General features: G+C 40.0%; 1 protein-coding gene and 1 long non-coding RNA gene across 51 annotated transcripts in view; one reads left to right on the top strand and one right to left on the bottom strand.

Moving 5' to 3' along the window:
- The window catches only part of LOC146404771 (uncharacterized), a 1,009,186-nt gene that overhangs the window by 679,473 nt on the left and 308,414 nt on the right, over nucleotides 1-21,299 (bottom strand). The gene's annotated exons all lie outside the window — the stretch shown is intronic.
- Nucleotides 1-21,299, top strand: part of LOC106509807 (uncharacterized) — a 50,645-nt gene that overhangs the window by 11,211 nt on the left and 18,135 nt on the right. For 11 of the 50 annotated variants that reach the window (XR_014841832.1, XR_014841834.1, XR_014841833.1 and 8 more), the window contains 3 exons: nucleotides 1,206-1,436; nucleotides 3,994-4,046; nucleotides 20,701-20,731. The exons of 3 other annotated variants lie outside the window; for them this stretch is intronic. Coding sequence is in view for 6 of the 47 variants with exons in the window: in XM_085019154.1 (XP_084875280.1) it covers nucleotides 1,309-1,436; nucleotides 3,994-4,046; nucleotides 20,701-20,731 (212 nt within the window). In the remaining 41 variants the exon portion in view is untranslated. Of the gene's footprint in view, nucleotides 1-1,205; nucleotides 1,437-3,993; nucleotides 4,047-13,511; nucleotides 13,564-20,700; nucleotides 20,732-20,882; nucleotides 21,017-21,299 lie in introns of those variants that run through there. 36 more of the 50 variants (XR_014841856.1, XR_014841857.1, XR_014841846.1 and 33 more) reach the window with 10 other exon arrangements.

The raw sequence follows: 21,299 nt of genomic DNA, 5'->3' as shown, positions 1-21,299 counted from the left end.
TTCTATAAGAGAGCAATTTCCTCTCTATAGAACTTCCATTTTTTTCTTTGGGGTACTAAGTCACCCAGTGTCATTTGAGGGTTCAGTTTAATAAATGCTAGGTTCTTGTCTTATGTTAGTTGCATCTTATCATAGACATTGTAGGGTTATCTCCCTAGTGTGCAGCAGCCATGTGATCATGGGATAAGGAAAACTCAGTTCTGCTCATTTCCAGAGATTAGCTCTGAATTGCTTACCCAGTCAGGCTACCTCTCCTGTCAATAACTGCTAGGCCTAAGCAAATCAGTGCCTCATAGTCCCCTGACTAAGGATAATCTGAGCCAAGAAGATATGAGAGGTTAGCTGGGGCATCCTGAATCCTTCTGGGAGAGTTACCAGGTAGATGACCACCATCTTGGTTTGCCTGGGAGTAAGTGGTTTCCCTGCACTTAAATAATTTCAATGCTATACTTGGATGGTGCTAAGCAAACTATGACAGTTAGTCGCTATAGTTACCCAAGGACAATGCTTGCTTTTTTTTCTGGACAATGTGATGTAAAATTTGAAGTCTATAACTTATGAAGACTTTTTGTCATAAATAAGCTAATCTTACAATGAAGTTGACAGAGAAGGAGGCTAATCAGAAAATTGAAGGGGAGTTCCCGTTGTGGCACAGTGGTTAACAAATCCGACTGGGAACCATGAGGTTGCGGGTTCGGTCCCTGCCCTTGCTCAGTGGGTTAACGATCTGATCCCGCATTGCAGTGAGCTGTGGTGTAGGTTGCAGACGCGGCTCGGATCCCACGTTGCTGTGGCTCTGGCTTAGGCTGGTGGCTACAGCTCTAATTCGACCCCTAGCCTGGGAACCTCCATATGCCGCAGGAGCGGCCCAAGAAACAGCAAAAAGACAAAAAAAGAAAGAAAATTGAAGGAAGTTGGGTCCATCATAACATCAAAACTCTCCCGAATCAAACAAATTCTAAAGCTCCCACTACCTGAACTTTCTCATTACATAAGCCAATATATCTCTTTTATTATTTATGCTAAGTTGAATTTAATTTCTCTTTCTTCCAACATAAGGATTTCTTAAGGATAACAGTCCTATCAGAGAATTCTTGTTGGTCCTCAATATTCATTCTTCCCCCTTCGATGGTAACATCCCTCAATTTCTAGGTGGGTATAGTTGCCAAGAATATAACTATATTTCCCAAACTTTCTTGTGGCAGAATATGGCCCTGAGACTATACTCTGGCCTGAAAATGAACTTCAGGAAGCTACTTTAGAGAGAAGAGGGATGCAGCTTCTCCTTTAACTTCCCTTATTCCTGTGATGACTGGAGCGCTCACAACATTTTTAGGTCATGAGATAATGCACCGTAATGGAGGGCAGAGCATCAAGAAAGAAGGAACCTCAGTTCCTGATACAATGAAGCACTATAGCAACCCTGAAATTTTTAGGTATATATTATGTAGTCTTTTATGTTTTGTCATTCATGACTAGTCCTAACTAACACTAACACTTACGTATGTTTTGCTATGTGTTTCCTTATCATTCAAGTTCTACTGCATGACTTAAGAATCATAAGTGAATCCCCCACCAAAGTTCTGAGTTATTTGAATTTTTATGTGACGTTTTTGATGGGATAAATGAGCATTGCTAGCAAATCTGTCACACTGCAAACAGAGAAACACAAAAAATGGAGGGATAAGCATGAATATATTTTTCTTATAATACATTGAATGTTGGAGTCATAAACCCTGAAATTATTATGAGGCAAATATAGATCTAGTAGTTGAAATTATTATGTTAATATTTGTGCCCAGAAATTTTTTGAAAGTATTTATATTCAGTCAGCTTTAAAATATTTTAAAACTGAAAAATTATTTTTTTTAATTTTTTGTCTTTTTAAGGCTGCACCCAAGGTATATGGAAGTTCCAAGGCTGGGGGTTGAATTAGAGATATGACTGCCAATCTACACCACAGCCACAGCAACACCTGTTCCGAGCCACATCTGCGACTTACACAGCAGCTCACAGCAACACCTGGATCCTAAACCCACTGAGCGAGGCCAGGGATTGACCCACATCCTCATGGTTACTAGTCATGTTCTTAACTTGCTGAACCACAATAGGGACTCCCATCTGGAAAATTTTTAAATTTGGTTATTGTGTTTTTCTCCAGTTTTCCCTTAGTTCTTCTATTTCTTTGCTAAGACTTTCTATTTTTTCATGCATTTCAAGAAATTTCAAAATTCCAATGGAATATTTTTATAATAGCTACTTTAAAGTCTTTGTCAGACAATTCCAACATCTATGACATTTTAGCATTGGTGTCTTTTGTCTTTTCCTAATTTAGGTTTTCCTGGCTTTTTGAATGCTGGATTTTTTATTGTCTCTTTGATATTTTGAGTACTACACTATGAGATTCTGAGTCTTTTTTAAATCCTATAGAAAGGGAGTTCCCGTCGTGGCACAGTGGTTAACGAATCCGACTAGGAACCATGAGGTTGCGGGTTCGGTCCCTGCCCTTGCTCAGTGGGTTAACGATCCGGCGTTGCCGTGAGCTGTGGTGTAGGTTGCAGATGCAGCTCGGATCCCGCGTTGCTGTGGCTCTGGCGTAGGCCGGTGGCTACAGCTCCGATTCAACCCCTAGCCTGGGAACCTCCATATGCCGCGGGAGCGGCCCAAGAAATAGCAACAACAACAACAACAAAAAAGACAAAAGACAAAAAAAAAAACAAAAACATAAATCCTATAGAAAATGCTGATACTTTTGTTTTGACAGGCAATTCATCTGGTTGGGATTAGACTCTAAGTTCCAACCAGAATTTCTAAGTCATAATGTCAATTTCTGTTGCGCTCGCAAGGACTTTAGAGTGTTATTTGCATCTGTCCTGTATGTTTGCCACCCAGGAGCCAGTCAAATTCCTGGGCAATGGTCTGTCTTGTAGTTTAGTTCTTGAAGCATTTGATAGGATGCTGAGGGTCAGATCCACAAACATACAGACTGGAGGTTAAGCCCAGAAGTCATAAACAACTTCTGCTTTCCTGAGCTCCTTTCTCTCTCTACTCAGTCTCCTTGGTTCTTTCCAGTTCTATGGGGCTCCCTATTATAGTAATCTGATCAGAAAGCAAGGGTTTCATATACTCCATTTTGGTCTTTACTTCCTGTGACTGTGCTGTGAGGTTAAGCAGTGAGAGGACAGAGATTTTAAAAAGGCAATGGGCTTTGCCCTACCTTCAGAATTCTGGGAGCACCTCTCCTCAGATCAGAGAGGAAGTTTCCCTTCCCTTAGTTTGAGACCCCTTTCTCACCATTAGTGTTGCTTTCTCTGCTGCTATTGTATGCTTATTTGGGGGCTTTGGGTGCTAGGCAATTAGGAAAAGAAGGTAAATAAAAGCAAGCAAGCACATGGGATTTCCCCTACTCTCTCTGTTAGGAAATTCCTTTCCATTCCTCAAGCTGGAAGTAGAAGACTCCTCCAAGACCCTGTCTGTCTGTACTGCTGTGCACTTCAGGCTTTTGGGCTGCACTGAGTCCTGGCTAGGGATATTGGGAAAATTGGCAAATTCTATGCAGGTTTGGTGGTATATCAAATTCATGTTTTCTTCCCCAATATTCCTGCTTCTGTTCACTTTTCAGAGTCCTCAAATAGCTGATCCATGCATTTTTTTCCCGGATTTAGAATCCAGATAGATGTTCAATGGGAAAGACAGAGTGAGATGTGCTTACTCTGTCTTACATGGAACTGGAAACTTTCTAAAGCAGCAAAGTTATGACAAGATAATTTGAATTATAATTTTTTTAGTTTTAGGAGTTCCTATTGTGACTCAGTGGGTTAGGGGTCCAGTGTTGCTGCAGGCTATGGTATAGTTCATGGATGTGGCTCAGATCCCACATTGCTGCAGCTGTGGCATAGGTGGTGGCTGCAGCTCTGATTTGACCCCTGACCTGGGAACTTCCATATGCTACAGGTGCAGCCCTAAAAATTTTTTTTTTTTTTTTTTTACCAGATGGCTTGAAGACAAATTGGAGATGGCAGAAAAAAGACTCAGTGGCCTTGAAGGTAGATCAATAAAAATTAATGATCTGGAGTTCCCCTATAGCACAGTGGATTAAAGATCCAGCATTGTCACTGTTATGGCTTAGGTTGCTGCTGTGGTGTGGGTTACATCCCTGGCCTTAAAACTTACATGCGACATGGGTGCAGCCAAAAAGAAAAAAAAGGCAAAAGGAATAAACCCAAAGAAACCTGCACCCAGACATATCATAATCAAACTGCTTAAAACTGAAGTCAGGAGTTCCTGTAGTGGCTCAGCAGTAACGATCCCAACTAGAATCCATGAGGACACAGGTTTGATCGTGGGCCTCACTTAGTGGGTTAAGGATTCGGCGTTTCCATGAGCTGAGTTGTAGCTTGCAGTCACTGCTCAGATCTGGTGTGGTTGTGGCTGTGGCTGGGGTGTAGGCTGGCAGCTGCAGCTCCAATTTGACCCCTAGCCTGGGAAGTTCCATATGCCGTGGGTGCAGCCCTAAAAAGACCAAACAAAAAACAAAAAACAAAACAAAACAAAAACCCAAAACTGGAGTTCCCATCGTGGCACAGTGGTTAATGAATCTGACTAGAAACCATGTGGTTGCAGGTTCAATCCCTAGCCTTGTTCAGTGGGTTAAGGATCCAGCGTTGCTGTGAGCTGTGGTGTAGGTTGCAGAGGCGGCTCGGATCCTGTGTTGCTGTGGCTCTGGCATAGGCCGGCAGCTACAGCTCTGATTAGACCTCTAGCCTGGGAACCTCCATATGCCGCAGGAGTGGCCCTAGAAAAGGCAAAAAGACCAAAAAAAGAAAAACTCTTTTTTTTTTTTTTTTTGTCTTTTTGAGGGACAGACCCGAGGCATATGGAGGTTCCCAGGATAGGGGTCTAATTGGAGCTGTAGCTGACAGCCTATGCCAGAGCCACAGAACGCCAGATCCAAGCCATGTCTGTGACCTACACCACAGCTCACAGCAACACTGGATCCTTAACCCACTGAGCAAGGCCAGGGATCGAACCTGCAACATCATGGTTCCTAGTCGGATTCGTTTCTGCTGCACCATGATGGACACTCCAAGAAAAACTCTTGAGAGAGATTTTTATCCAGAAGAGCAGGGGTTGAGGGGGAACCCTGCATTATATAGGGGAACAATGATGGTGGATTTCCTATTAAAAAATATAAAGGCCAAGGAAGTAGAACATTTTTAAAGTGCTAAAAGAAAAAAATTCAACTCAATTCTATATCCAACTAAAGAATTCTTTAGGATAAAGGTGAAATAAAACAGTCTCAGATGAATAAAACTGAAGACTTGATTTTAGCAGACTTGTTCTAAATGAATTGCTAAAAGAATGACCTACATATACTAACTAAAAGAGGTTGTCAAAAGGGACCAAAAAAAAAAAATCATGACCCAACATGTGCTGTACAATTCATTTCAAATATGATTTAGAGATTAAACATTATAGAATGGAAAAAGATGTGCTTTAAAAGCTCTAATCAAAAGAAAACTGGAGTAACTATATTGCTACCAGATAAGGCAAAGTTCAGAGCAAAGAAAATGACCAGGGATAAAAATCATTTCATAACTACAATGGAATCAGTTTATTAAGAGAACATTATGTATGTACCTAACAACAGAACTTCAAAATCCATGAAGCAAAACCTGTTAGAAGTGAAAAAAGAAATATATAAATCCACAATTATAGTTGAGAGTTTTAGTACTCCTCTTTTGGTAATATGTAAAGTGAACAGAAAATCAACAAGAACATAGAAGATAAAGATATTAAGAAAACTTAAAACCAGAGCTTATAGTTTATCATTCCAAAGCTACTATAATTCAAGTAGAATTTGGAAGATATTTGCCTAATTATCATTGTAATCAAGAACCCAAGAAATGAGAGATCCTTGGTGGCTCAGTAGGTTAAGGATTGGAATTGTCAATGCTGTGGGTCAGATCAACGCTGTGGCACGGGTTTGATCGCTGGCCCTGGAACTTCCCCATGCCATGGGTGTGGCCAAAAAAAAAAAAAAAGAACACAAGGAATAAAGATGCAATTATGTGCTAATTATTTAAAAAAAAAACCCACCAACTCTGACATTTAAGGAATACTCCATCCAACAATGGAATATCCATTATTTACAGATGCACAGGGAAGATTCTCCAAGATTGACTTATGTCCTGGGTCATAAGCCTTAACAAATTTGAAAAAAATTAAAATAATACTCTGATCATAATAAAATTAGATTAGAAATCAGTAGCAGAAAGATAACAAGAAAATCTCCAAACACTGGAGATTATTGGAAATTAAGCAATATACCGTTAAATAATCCATGGGTCAAAGAGAAAGTCCCAAAGAAAATTAGAAAACATTTTGATATGGATTTCCCATCATGGCGCAGTAGTTAATGAATCTGACTAGGAACCATGAGGTTGCAGGTTCAATCCCTGGCCTTGCTCAGTGGGTTAAGGATCCAGCATTGCTGTGAGGTGTGGTGTACGTTGCAAACTCGGCTCAGATCCCTCGTTGCTGTGGCTCTGGCATAGGCTGGTGGCTACAGCTCTGATTAGACCCCTAGCCCTGGAATCTCCATATGCTGTGGGAGCAGCCCTAGAAAAAGCAAAAAGACCAAAAAAAAAAAAAAAAGAAAGAAAATACTTTGATATGAAAAAAAGAAAATGCAATCTGTTAATATTTGTGAGATACAGCTAAAGCGGTGCTTAGAGGAAGATTTATAGCATTAAAATGCTTATATTAGAAAAGAAGTGTCCCCATTGTGGCACAGTGGAAATGAAATGAATCTGACTAAGAACCATGAGGTTGTGGGTTCAATCCCTGGCCTTGCTGCTCAGTGGATTAAGGATCCAGCGTTGCTATGAGCTGTGTTGTAGGTCACAGATGCAGCCCAGATCTGGAGTTGCTATAGCTGTGGTATAGGCCAGGAGCTACAACTCTGATTAGACCCCTAGACTGGGAGCCTTCATATACCGTGGGAGTGGCCCTATAAAGACAAAAGGCAAAAAAATAAAATAAAAATGAAGGAGGTATATAGCACAGGGAACTATATTCAACACCCTGTGATAAAGTATAATGGAAAAGAATAGTAAAAAATTATATATATATATATATATATATATATATATATATATATATATATATATAACTGAAATCACTTTGCTGTACACCAGAAACTAACACAGAATAGTAAAAAATTATATATGTATATGTATAAGTGAATCACTTTGCTGTATACCAGACACTAACACAACATTGTAAATCAACTATACTTCAATTTAAAAAAAAGAAAATAATTCCCAGTGGCACAGCAGGACTGGCAGTATCTTGGGAGTGCTGGGATATTGGTTCAATCCCCAGCCCAGCACAGTGGGTTAAGGATTTGGCATTGCCACAGTTGCAGCTTAGGTCGCAACTGCCACTCAGATCTGATCCCTGGCTCAGGAACTCCATATACCATGGGGTGGCCAAAAATGAAAAAAATTAATAAATAAAAAGAAAAAGAAAAGGAAGGTCTCAAATCAATGACCTCAGTTTTCATCTTAAGAAAACTAGAAAAAGAAGAGCAAAATAAGCCAAAAGCAAGAAGGAACAAATAAAGATAGGAGAATAAAAAAATCAATTAAATTGAAAACAAAAAAATAGAGAAAATCCACAATCAAAAAGGATTTTTTAAACAATCAGTAAAACCAATAAAACTTTAACAGGACTGACGTGGAATTCCCCTTGTGGTGCAGCGGAAATCAATCCAACTAGGAACAATGAGGTTATGGGTTCGATCCCTGACCTTGCTCAGTGGGTTAATGATCTGGCATTGCCTTGGCTGTGGTGTAGGCCAGCAGCTGTAGCTCCAATTCAACCCCAAGCCTGGAAACCTCCATATACCTTGAGTGAGGCCCTAAAAAAGCAAAAAAAAAAGACAGAAAAAAACTTTAACAAGACTGACAAAAAAAAAAGAGAGAGAGAGAGAGAAATGACAAAAACTGCCAATATCCAGACTCTATAGACATGAAAAGGATAATAAGAGAATAATATGAACAACTCTACATACATAAACTCAATAAGTTGGATGGAATGTACCAATTCCTCAAAAACCAAAATCTACCAAAACTCACCCAATGATAAAAGAGAGGGATTAAGAGGGGGAAAGCTGGAAATTATTTCATGAAGCCGTCATTACCCTGGTGCTAAAAGCAAAGAATATTATAAGAAAAGATGGATTTCTTGCTGTGGTGCAATGGGATGGACAATGTCTCTGAGGTGTCAGGACACAGGTTTGATCCTGAAGCCCTGCACATTGGGTTAAACAATCCAGCGTTGCCACAACTGTGGTATAAGTAGGTAGCAGCTGCGGCTCAGATCTTATCCCTGACTGGGAACTCCATATGCCTCCAGGTGGCCAAAAAGGTTAAATAAAAAAGAAAACTACAGGAGTTCCCATGGTGGCGCAGTGGTTAACGAATCCAACTAGGAACCATGAGGTTGCGGGTTTGATCCCTGGCCTCGCTCAGTAGGTTAAGGATTGGGCGTTGCTGTGAGCTGTGGTGTAGGTTGCAGATGCGGCTCGGATCCCGAGTTGCTGTGGCTCTGGCGTAGGCTGGCAGCTGCGACTCCGATTGGACCCCTAGCCTGGGAACCTCCATATGCCGCGGAAGCGGCCCAAGAAATAGCAAAAAAGACAAAAAAAAACAAAAACAAAAACTACAGCTCAATGTTCCTCATGAACATAGAAAAATCTTCAACAAAAACATTTTCAGGAGTTCCCGTTGTGGTGCAATGGTTAACGAATCTGACTACGAACCATGAGGTTGCGGGTTCAATCCCTGCCCTTGCTCAGTGGGTTGAGGATCCGGCGTTGCCGTGAGCTGTGGTGCAGGTTGCAGGCGCGGCTTGGATCCAGCGTTGCTGTGGCTCTGGCGCAGGCCAGCAGTTACAGCTCCGATTGAACCCCTAGCCTGGGAACCTCCATATGCCGCGGGAGCGGCCCAAGAAATAGCAAAAAGACAAAAAAAAAAAAAAAAAATTTCAAATTGAATTCAGCAATATAAAAAAAAAGAATAATACATCATGACCCAGGGGGAGATTATTTTGAGAATGCAGTGCTGGTTTAGTATTGAAAAATCAATGTAATTACAACTTACTAGTCTAAAGAAGACAAATCACATGACTGTTTAATTGATGCAGAAAAATAATTTTAAAAAATTAAATGCCAATTCATGATTTTTTTTAATTTTTTTATTTCTTTGCTTTTTATGGCCACACCTGTAGCACATGGAAGTTCCCAGGAGCTACAGCTGAGCCACAAAGGGAACTCCTCCAACTCATGATTTTTAAAAATTCCTCACAGCAAACTAGGGATAGAAGGAGTTTCCTCCATATGATAATGGGCATCTTCAAAAAAATCTGCAGGGGACATGATGCTTAATTATGAAATGCTTACTACTTCCCCCTAAGGTCAAGAACAAGGCAAGACTGTCTCTCTCACCACACCTATTGTACTGGAAGTCCTAGCCAGTGGAAGTGAGAAAAATAAGTAAAAGGTATTCAGATTGGAAAGGAAGAAATTTGCATATGATGTTCTTATCTACAAAGAAAACCCTAAGGAATCTACCCACCAAAAATCTGCCAGAGCTAGTAAGTGAGTTTAGCAAGGTTACGAGGTCAAGACGCACAAAAATAATCAGTTGTATTTCTATATATTAAAAATGAGTTAAAAAAACCCAAAATTTATGGAGTTCCCGTCATGGAGCAGTGGTTAACGAATCCGACTAGGAACCATGAGGTTTCGGGGTCAATCCCTGGCCTTGCTCAGTGGGTTGAGGATCTGGCGTTGCCGTGAGCTGTGGTGTAGTTTGCAGATGCGGCTTGGATCCCGAGTCGCTGTGGCTCTGGTGTAGGCCAGTGGCTACAGCTCCGATTCGACCCCTAGCCTGGGAACCTCCATATGCTGCAGAAGCGGCCCTAGAAAAAGGCAAAAAGACAAAAAACAAAAAACAACAAAAACAAATAAAAAAACCCCAAATTTAAAAAATATTTGTGGATTTCCATCGTGGCTTATCGGTCAGTGAACCCGACTAGCATCCATGAGGACGCAGGTTCGATCCCTGGCCTCACTCAGTGGGTTAAAGATCCAGCATTACCATAAGCTGTGGTGTAGGTTGCAGACACAGCTCGGATCCCATGTTGCTGTGGCTCTGGTGTAGGCTGGCAGCTACAGCTCCGATTCAACCCCTAGCCTGGGAACCTCCCTATGCCAGGGGTGCAGCCCTAAAAAGACAAAAAGACCAAAAAAAAAAAAAAAGAAAATTGTAATAGCTCCAAAAAAGTGAAATATTTATGTATAAATTTATCAATACATTGTCTGATTGCTCTAAAATAGCAACTATTTTAAAAATAAATAAGTAAATAAAATACCAACTATTTTAACTTCTCTCAGTTCCATTTTATAAATGACTTTAGGATCATTGAATTTTTATTTATTTATTTTTGGCTGCACCCTCGGCACGTGTAAGTTCCCAGGCCAGCGACAGAACCAGCACCACAGCAGCAATCCCAGCTGCTGCAGTGACAACACCATATCCTTTAACCCACTCTGCCACAAAAGAATTCCCTGAATATTTATTTTTATATTATATTGCATTTATATTTTTCATATATACTTTCTTCTAAATTGATAGATTCATCATATTATTTTAAGGGCTGCCCAATATTTTATCATATTGCTATAGTGGCATAATATATCAAGAAGAATATAAGCTTTTCAAACAAGCCTGAATTCAAATTCTAGTTCCCCAAATACTAGCAGTTTGACTGGAGGCAAGTAACCTTTCTCAGCTCAGTCATAGTAAAATGCCAAGTGTTCAGGAGTGTTAGAGTTAAATTAAATGATCTATGTAAAATACCTGATTTATGGCATGCCCAACAAAGTAGTTATTAATACCATAATTTTAATCTTTCTCCTTTTTTTTAGACATTTAAGATTATTTCTTGGCAGAATCTTTATTCTGGAATCCAAGAATTATTATCACTCCCTTTTTCACAATATTGATTTTCAGGCTCTTAAATCCCAAAACATGCCATTTCATAAGTAAACTGAACAATGCTTGTATTGGTTGTTTAGAATGCATTATATTTTACTGAAAGCACACTTACTGATTCTTGCTTTCTGACTCTTTCTTTTAAACAATGTATTCTGTTTACATCGATTATGAGTGATGTCACCTTGGTCATGAAGTATTGCAGAATCCCAATGCCAGTCACCCCTGTAGGAGACATGGGAGCTGGGGAATAAATTATCCTATAGTCATAACCTTCAAGGAGGGGCTAGCAGGCCAAATAGAAAATCGCAGAAGAATCAGTGAATATGATTCCAATCTGAGGGTCAGGGGTAGTATAATAGAGGAGATTTTGAGACAGAGAGTTTTCAGGTTTAAGAGCAGACCAGAGATATAGTGACAAGGAAATCCATCTTGGTGACATAGGAAGTAACAAGCTACAGAAAGACATGGAAAAAAATCTCCGGGGAAAATATTGGCAAGATTTACAGCTCTGGGGTTCAAGATCAGGCTCCAGTCATAGCAGGGAGCCAAATTTTAAAACCAGTAACCAGGACTGAAGCTTAGTCAGACTGATTGGCCACAACTTGAAGGAGAGTTAGACTCATTGTTCTTAATAGTCTAGCATCTGTTTATCCACAGGATGGAAGGAAAGACTACTCTACATCCCTCTCACTAATGCAGAGGGAGTAAACAGTGCACCTCCAGAATTGGTTTGAGGGGTTAGGAAGGTTTTAGGTATAAAATATGCCATGAACAAGGAAATACCTCCATAGTATCAATGTTATTGCGTAGTCTAGTTGCAATGTCGAATTATGTTTCTGAGATTTCTTGTTGAAAATCAATACCATCTGTATCAGCCAGCATCCAGGAAACAGATGGCACCACAAACTGGATAATTTAATGAGGGCAGATTTTAGAAAAAATGAGGGATGCTGTAGACCCCAGTGCTAGTAACGGCACAGAGCTTTTTCACCCTTAAACTTGAAGGAATAAGGGACGGGAATGGTTTCTAAGCTCCTGAGGGAGAACAATGATGTGAGGATGACTTGACAGGAGTGGTAGTTTTGGTAGAGGGAAACCGCCAACCTAAAGCTGTGTGGTAGGGAGGGAGCCAGGAAAACAAATATCCCTCCTTCTCTCTCTTACAAATTTCCTACCAGTTTCAGCCCTCTTCTATATTGGTTGAACCAAGTGGAAGCCAGAAGGCAAGGAGACTCAGTGATGCAGTCCACATAGGTCAGCTTCTCTGAGCATTAAGTAGGCTGGAGAATGAATCTAAAGGGAAAAAATAGATTATCTATGGTGTGTAAATTTTCATTAAATTTAATCTAAGTATCACTTTCCAGACCTGAGTATTTTGGGTTTTTCAACCTTTTTTGCCTCTGTCACCACATCTTGGATTTTAGGCTTACTTTCTCTTGGGTGTTTGGCCCTCTGTCCATCAAAGTCACACACCACGTGAAAGGGTCAAAGTGTAATCATTTACTTCAGCCATAGCCACAGCTGCCCCCAAAAAAGAAAGCTGATTCTTACAAGTGGGACAAAGCCTGTATCTTACTTCTTTAAGCATAGGCTGGCTGTAATTTAGTTGAAGGTATAGGCAGCCCTACAAAAATCTGTGAGGAAACAGAAGCATAGCTTTAGGAAGCAGCCCCTCCAACTGGAGAAAGTGACTGAGCAAGCAGCATAGCTGTCTAGGGGGTTGTTATCACGCAGCTTTGTTCTGCCCAATTAAGTAGAGGCCTCATCCAAATTTCCACTGGAGCATCACTATCAGAAAATAATTAAAATCACCCAAATGGAAGTGATACTCCATTGGCAGCTTTTTGCTGTTTTTGTTTTTGGTCTTTTCTAGGGCCGTACCTGTGGAATATGGAGGTTCCCAGGCTAGGGGTCTAATTGGAGCTGTAGCCGCCGGTCTACGCCAGGGCCACAGCAACACAGAATCTGAGCCACGTCTGCGACCTACACCAGAGCTCATGGCAACGCCGGATCCTTAACCCACTGAGTGAGGCCAGGGATCGAACCAGCAACCTCGTGGTTCCTAGTCAGATTTGTTAACCACTGAGCCACGACAGGAACTCCTGTTTTTTTTGTTTTACTTCTTATTTTTTAACAGTTTTTGCCCTTGGCAGAGTAAAAGATGTCCTTTTCTGCTAGATGAATTTTTGTGTAGAGAGTTGGTCTGTAGAGAACAGGCTATGTATGTTACTAATACATTTAAATTGCCTTTACCAATGCCTTCTTTCATTAATATTAAAAGCCAACAGTTGTTATGATTGTGGAACAAGTAACGCAAGCGTGATGTAATCTCTTTATATTAATAGCCTATGTGCAAATTTTCAGTGAACACAATGCACAGCTTTTGTAATTCTTTTCCTTTTTTTTGTTCTATTTGTTCTGACTACATTTATTGAAATGTAAAAGCAAAAGTCAACAATGGATGCAGAGTACATGAGAATTTAAAGAAAATCCTAAGGTACTTTTCATACCTCTTGAACATTTTGAGTTGTTTGAAAAGATGTCTAAAAATTTTGACTTACAAAGATACATTAATATTACAAAGTCAGATTAGAAAAAGATAATCATCAAGTTAAGATAATCTTTCTAGTTATTTTAAGTAAGGGCAAGTTTTTACAGTGCTTAGGAAAAGAATACATTTCTCAAATCATAAATCAGAAAGATTTTGGAGTTCTCTTGTGGTACAGCGTGTTGAGGATCCCGTGTGTCATTGCAGTGGCTTGGGTCACTGCTGTGGCACAGGTTCGGTCCCTGACCCAGGAACTTCCATATGCCATGGACACAGCCCAATAAATAAACAAATAATAAATCAGAAAGGTTTACAGAACTTTGAGTAACAAATATTTTCATCTTTGAATTTCTACATGTTTTAAACAAACTCTCCCAATTTGATTAGTCATATTTAAAATCAAAATTATTAGATGGCTCATTAATAGACCATGAATCTAGGCTAGAAGGCCTTTTGTACAAACAGCTGAATGATATCCAGAAGAAATCTTTTTAGGGAGTTCCCGTTTTGGTATCCATGAGGATGCAGGTTACATCCCTGACCTCACTCAGTGGGTTAAGAATCCCATGTTGCTGTGAACTATGGTTCAGGTCTCAAACGTGGTTTGGATACCGTGTTGCTGTGGCTGTGGCTGGCAGCTGTAGCTCCAGTTTGACCCCTAGTCAGGAAACTTCCATATGCCACGGATGCGGCTCTAAAAAGCAGAAAGAAAGAGAGAGAGAAAGAAATCGTTTTATCTAGAAGCCAAAAACAGCAACATCACCCTTTCCATGCTGAGCATTTAATTTCTTTCCATTTTATACACTAGCAAAGAGGCAAAGGGTATTTTATTTGATAGTAAATATTCAAACTTTATATTATCTCCACATATTAATAAAAATCTTTAAAACTCATAGCAGGTATTGTTATTTAAAAACATTAAATATTACGTCTTTTCTTAGGTGGTTTTAAATTATACTTTCCTGTGCACTCAAATATTTAGCACAAATAGCTCCATGGAGATGACAAAATGCAACTCAAACACAATTCAATTCTTTCTTCTCCAGTTTGTGTGATCTGTTTCCATGGAAATTTCACATTGACCAGGAATTGTAAAACTACTATATGCAAACATATCTTAGAAACAAATCTTTTTGGAGAATAGTCGTGATTTAATTTGAGTCATTTCATTAAAATTGTTCAAATAATGGAAGACTGGTTTTTTTTCTTTAGCAGAGGCCATTCAGCAAATTCCCTTAGCTCAATATATTAGTCTAATCAAGTTGGCGATTATAAGGACTTTAATTTCCTTTTGATGAGAGTAAAATTAAATTTTAATCATTTAGATAAATGTATCCATTCAAAAAGATTAAGGACTTATAGTATGAGTAAGGTATTGTTGGGGTTCTTAAAGGAAGCAAAGATGTATACAACACAAATGTGGTATAAGATGAGATGACTGCAGTAAAGTTGACAATGTGCTCTGTTGTGCAAAAGAAAAAGAGAATGTTTCTGATTGGGAAGAGCAGGAAATCTTGGATGAAATGGCTTTTGAGCTGGGTCTTGATCAATGAGAAAGTACGAAGCAGGTCTTCCTGGTGAGGGAAACCATCTGAGCAAAGTTCACAGAGTGGGAAAGCGGAGGGCACGTTGGGGGAATGATGAGCAGTCCAGCTGGCTGAAGTACAAAGGAAACGGGGAGATAAAATGAAAACATAGGAGTTCCTGTCGTGGCGTAGTGGTTAACGAATCTGACTAGGAACCATGAGGTTGCGGGTTCCATCCCTGCCCTTGCTCAGTGGGTTAAAGATCTGGCGTTGCCGTGAGCTGTGGTGTAGGTTGCAGACTCGGCTTGGATCCTGCGTTGCCGTGGCTCTGGTGTAGGCTGGTGGCTAGGGCTCCGATTAGACCCCTAGCCTGGGAATCTCCATATGCCGTGGGAGCGGCCCAAGAAATAGCCAAAAAAGACAAAAAAAAAAAAAAAAGAAAACATATGCTGTGGCTAGTTTTTGTAGAGCCTTGGATGCCATACTAATTTAGATGTTATGCTCAATAGTAGTGTTCACTTAGGCAGTAATAATCTAGACCGTCAACAGCAGTTGAATGTTGGGTACTGAGAAATTAAGGGAGGGAATAGACCACTGTTTTAAGAAGAGTGGCTCTGAACAGAATAAGAACAGAAAAGTAGCTTGAAGAACTAGCAGGCTTGAAAAATGGTTTGAGAGATATGGTACCTTTAAAACATGTATGCAAATTTTAAAAAATTCATTTCTTTAAGAGGTGGAGACTCCCAAGGCAATAGAAATAAAAGCAAAATAAATAAGACTTAATCCATCTTTTTTTTTTTTTTAATCTTTTTAAGGCTGTACCCATAGCATATGGAAGTTGCCAGGCTAGGGGTCAAATCGGAGCTGCAGCTGCTGGCCTACACCACAGCCCTGGTGCCATATATGAGCCACATCTGCAATCTGTGCCGCAGCTTGCAGCAATGCCGAATCCTTAATCCACTGAGCGAGGCCAGGGATCCAACCAAATCCTCATGGATACTAGTCAGGTTCTTAACCTGCTGGGCCATGCATAACAGGAACTCCCTTTTTCTTGGAAGGGGGGAACCTAATCAATCTTATAAACTTTTGTACAACAAAGGAAACCATAAACAAAACAAAAGACACCCTACAGAATAGGAGAAAATATTTGCAAATGATATGACCAACAAGGGCTTAATTTCCAAAATATACTCACAGCTCGTACAACTCAATAACAACAACAACAAAATTGGTCCAATCAAACAATGGGCAGATGGAGTTCTGTGACACAGCAGTTTAAGGATTCAGCGTTGTCACTGCAATGGCTTGGGCCGCTGCCATGGCAGAGTTTCAATCCCTGATACGGGAACTTCTGCATGCTGTTGGTGTGGCAAAAAAAAAAAAAAAAAAAATAGGACAGAATACCTAAATACAAATTTCTCCAAAGAATACATACTAAGGGCCAAAAAGCATGTGAAGAGATGTTCAATATCGCTACTAGAATAATGCAAATCAATACTACCATAAGGTATCACCTTGCACTGATTGAAATGGCTGTCATCAAAAAGTCTACAAATAATAAATGCTGGAGAGGATGTGGAGAAAAGGGAACCCTTCTACACTGTTGGTGTGGATGTAAATTGGTGCAGCCATTGTGGGAAACAGTATGGAGTTTCCTTAAAAACTAAAAGTAGAGTTGCCATGTGATCCAGCAATCCCACTCCTGGGCATATATCTCAAAAAGATGGGAGTTCCCACTGTGGTGCAATGGGATTCATGGCACCTTGAGAGTGCTGAGGCACAGGTTCAATCCCTGGCCTGACACAATGGGTTAAGGATCCAGCATTGCTACAGCTGAAGCTTAGGTCTCAGATGGAGCTCAGATCATATGCCACAGGGCATCCAAAAAAAAGAAAAAAAAAATTAAATAAATAAATAAATAGAAAAGATGAAAATTTTAATTCAAAAAGATATAACACATGGACTTGGAGAAGAGACTTGTGGCTGCCTGATGGGAGGAGGAGGGAGTGGGAGGGATCGGGAGCTTGGGCTTATCAGACACAACCTAGAATAGATTTACAAGGAGATCCCGCTGAATAGCATTGAGAACTATGTCTAGATACTCATGTTGCAACAGAAGAAAGGGTGGGGGAAAAATGTAATTTTAATGTATACATGTAAGGATAACCTGACCCCCTTGCTGTACAGTGGGAAAATAAAAATATATATTAAAAATAAATAAATAAACAAAAAGATACAACAGGAGTTACCATTGTGGCTCAGCAGGTTAAGGACCCGATGTTGTCTCTCTGAGGATGCAGGTTCGATCCTCACTCAGTAGATCTGGTGTTGCCGTGAGCTATTGCATAGGTTGTGGATGTGGTTCAGGTCTGGTGTTGCTGTGGTGTAGGCCAGCAGCTGCAGCTCTGATTCGACCCCTTAGCCTGGGAACTTCCATATGCTACAGGTGTGGCCCTGGAAGGAAGGAAGGAAGGGAAAAGAAAAGAAAAAAGAGAAAAAGAGAAAAGAAAAGTTATGATTCCCAAAGTGGAAAGGAGGCAGGAGGGATAAATTGAGAATTGAGGATTAACAGATGAACACCAGCATATTTAAAATAGATTTTAAAAAAAATAAGGGAGTTCCCGTCATGGCGCAGTGGTTAACGAATCTGACTAGGAACCATGAGGTTGCGGGTTCGGTCCCTGCCCTTGCTCAGTGGGTTAAGGATCCAGCGTTGCTGTGAGCTGTGGTGTAGGTTGCAGACGCGGCTTGGATCCCGCATTGCTGTGGCTCTGGCGTAGGCCGGTGGCTGCAGCTCCGATTCGACCCCTAGCCTGGGAACCTCCATATGCCGCGGGAACGGCCCAAAGAAATAGCAAAAAGACCGAAAAATAAATAAATAAATAAATAAAAAAGACAAAAAAAATATATAAGGGTTTACTCTATAGTACAGGGAACTATATTCAATATATTGTAATAAACTATAATGGAAAATAATAGAAAAAAGATGCGTATATACATATATATGTATAACTGAATCACTGCTATACACCTGAAACAAATACAAGTTGTAAATCAACTATACCTCAGTTAAAAAAAAAGAAGTGGAGACTAATTCTGCTCCTTTGATTTGGTGACTTGATTCTAGCAAACAGAATTAGGCAGAAATGATGATGTGCATTTCTGAGATTAGGTCGTAAAAGGCATTGGGACTTGCTTTCTGGGGGCACTTGCTCTGAGGGAAGCCCACTGGTATGGTGTGGGGGAACTCAACCTTGGAAGTGGATTCTGCAGCCCTAGTCAAGCTCTGGTCGATATCCCTATTTATAGCCTCCTGAGAGTCCCAGGGTCAGAATGGCCACCAGCTAAGCAGCTGATCTTATATTCCTGACCTACAGAATCTGAGATAATAAGTGTTTGTTGTTTTAATCTGCTAAATTTAGAGTACTTTGTTATACAATGATAGATAACTAATGCAGGAGGTATGGGATTAGGAGAGTGTTAAACATGTCTGCAGGGTGAGAAGCAGTAGCCAACAGAGTTTGAGAGTGTGCAGATCCCACAGGAGAGGGGATCCTGGCTAGGTCAAATTGCGGAGGCTGGAGGGGAGAGGATCATTAGGAAAGTGTGGAGAAGTTATTTTTGGAAAGGAAGAATAAGGATCAGAAAAGGTTTCAGATGAGAAGGATGGAAGGTGAAATCAAGCCAGATGTCCTTGATTCCTGCAGTGAAGGAGGTCAGGTCACCCTCTTAAGATGAAGGACCCTCTAGGACCAGGAGCTTCAGGAGAGCAGGAAAAATGGGAAGAGCCCCTGTGAGACAGCATATACAGAACCAGGTAGAGCAAATAATATAATTCTCTCCAGCTGTGCTTAGCTCTCCGGGAGAGTGAACTGAGAAAGCAGACAGCAAAGTTTACCCAGGATTGAGGATTGATAAAGTATGTATGAAAGATCAGGTGGGCAAAGATTCTAAGATGCTGATGCAGTTAAAGTGGCTGGGCATGTTGTCTAGAGCAGATACAAGAGCATGTGAAACTATGGGGGAGCGGTAATGAACTGAGAATATGAAAGAGTGGATCTTCCATAGCAACTATAATCTGTATCACACATTTCACATTGTATTCATTAACTACTTAAATTATCACATACATTTTTTGGTGTGTAAATCTAGTTGCCCCAGTGATATCAGAAACTCGGAGCAGTGACCATGGTGTAAACATTTTGTACTCCCTTAGCAACTAGCACATTGCTTCCTTCATAGGGACTCATGCATTTGTTGAATCAATGAATAAAATCATTGTAGTATTCTGTGTGTTTTCTACTGAGTTTCTTCTTCCTTCACAATAAGCATCTGATTGAGGCCTAAAGATCTGCTCCTTTTAGAGAACTGAATGTGTTCCAGGCTTGTCTCTAAGAGCCAGGATTTCTGGATGCTTTTAAGAAGCTTTATATAATGATGAAAAGAGGGACACTACCTGGTTGGCTAATTAAACCTAATTATGCCTATGTGAAGCAACCTGAAATAAACATTGGAGGATTTCAATTTGACAAAAATCAGAATAAAAGTTAAAATGTGTAGAAGAGAGAAAGAAGAGAGGAGAGAGAAAAGGGTGTGGGGGTGAGGGGCTAGCATTCTCCTGGAAAATCAGGGGAAGCAGAGGTCTTCGTTAAGAAGAATCTCATAGAAACTTAAATCTGGAGTGACTCCCTAGCTCAGGTAGACATTTGTGTATTCTTCACCTGCTGTACTTTTCTTTCATTGTTTTCCTGGAAACAATAGGCTTGTTAATGTCTGATAAAAACTGCTAAGAAAAAAATGCAAATTGGCTGCTACACCCCTGACATTTGTGTATTCTTTACCTGGAGCACTTTTCTTTCATTGCTTTCCTGGAAACAATAAGCTTGTTAAAGTCTGATAAAACTAAGAAAAAATTGCAAATAGGCTTCTAAACCACTGAATAGAGTGACTGATGGCAATGATGTATAGAGTACTCTTCAGATCTTTACCACCTGCCCTTCTCTGTATTACACACTCATACCCCAATCCACCTTTCCTCAGTTGAAGTTTTTCTATATCAGTTAATGAATTAATATTTTGAAATATATGGTGATACAGCCAAGAATTTGCGTCCAGTTTTGGCAGTCACTACTTTTGTTGATGAGTTTGATTATGTAATTGTTTGAATATTTTATTCAAATATTTGAATACTGAAAATCAAATCTTTGAATATTTCCTTGTTTTTATTAAAATGAGGAGTATCAAAATAGAGAAGTGCTGATCCCACTGAGAGGAAATTTAGGTTTCATACACTTAGTACAATTTAGACAAAGATGGAAATTATTTAAAGGGACCAGAATTTAGCCACAATCAGCTGTTCATTGTAAAGAAAAAGAAACCCCCCCAAAAAACACATATAAAGTGCTGGGACAAAATTACTGAAGATTGTGTCTGAAATTGAGGTGCAATTAGGAATTTTATAATAATTTTTATGTCTTGTGTCACATTAGTCCTACTTTCAGCCAAATAATATTTGAGGACAAAGAAAGAATTGTCTGTATTGTATTGTTTTGTGTTCCAGGAAGCCATGTGGAATTGCCACAGAAGCCAAGGTAAGCAGAATTACAGGCCTCCCACCGCTGTATTAGCTTCCGCCAAAACAAAGCCCATTTTCTGATTTACATTCTTTTCTGAAAAGAATTTCTTTCTTTCTCTCCCCCCCTCCTTTTTTTTTTTGTCTTTTTGGGGCCACACCTGCCCCAGGCTAGGGGTCAAATTGGAGCTGTAGCCACTGGCCTACACCACAGCTTACAGCAACTCCAGACCCTTAACCTGCTGAGCAAAGCCAGGGATCAAACCTGCATCCTCATGGATACTAGTCAGATTCATTTCCGCTGAGCCATGCTGGGAACTCCAAGGATTTCTTTCAAAGGATTTTGAGGATTTCCTAGACGTCAAAAGCCTTAAAATCAGTACCCTAACCTGATACAGTGTTTATACATGAACATATGGTGGTTCAACTTTTTGGAGGGACTGCATGTCAATTTAGTTACAGTCTAAACATTCATACTGTTTGACTCAGCAATTTTACCTCTAGCAATTAATGGTATACAAATAATCATCTAATCAAACTGACAAGATTTTGCACAGCAAAGGAAACCAAAATGAAAACAAAAAGAC

This window comes from Sus scrofa, chromosome 3, assembly GCF_054392235.1.
Source record: "Sus scrofa isolate SSC_HxYL_T2T_F1_AM1 chromosome 3, Sscrofa_HxYL_maternal_Yorkshire_Landrace_v2.0, whole genome shotgun sequence".
Lineage (NCBI taxonomy): Eukaryota > Metazoa > Chordata > Mammalia > Artiodactyla > Suidae > Sus > Sus scrofa.
This window is presented reverse-complemented; position numbering and strand designations above follow the sequence as displayed.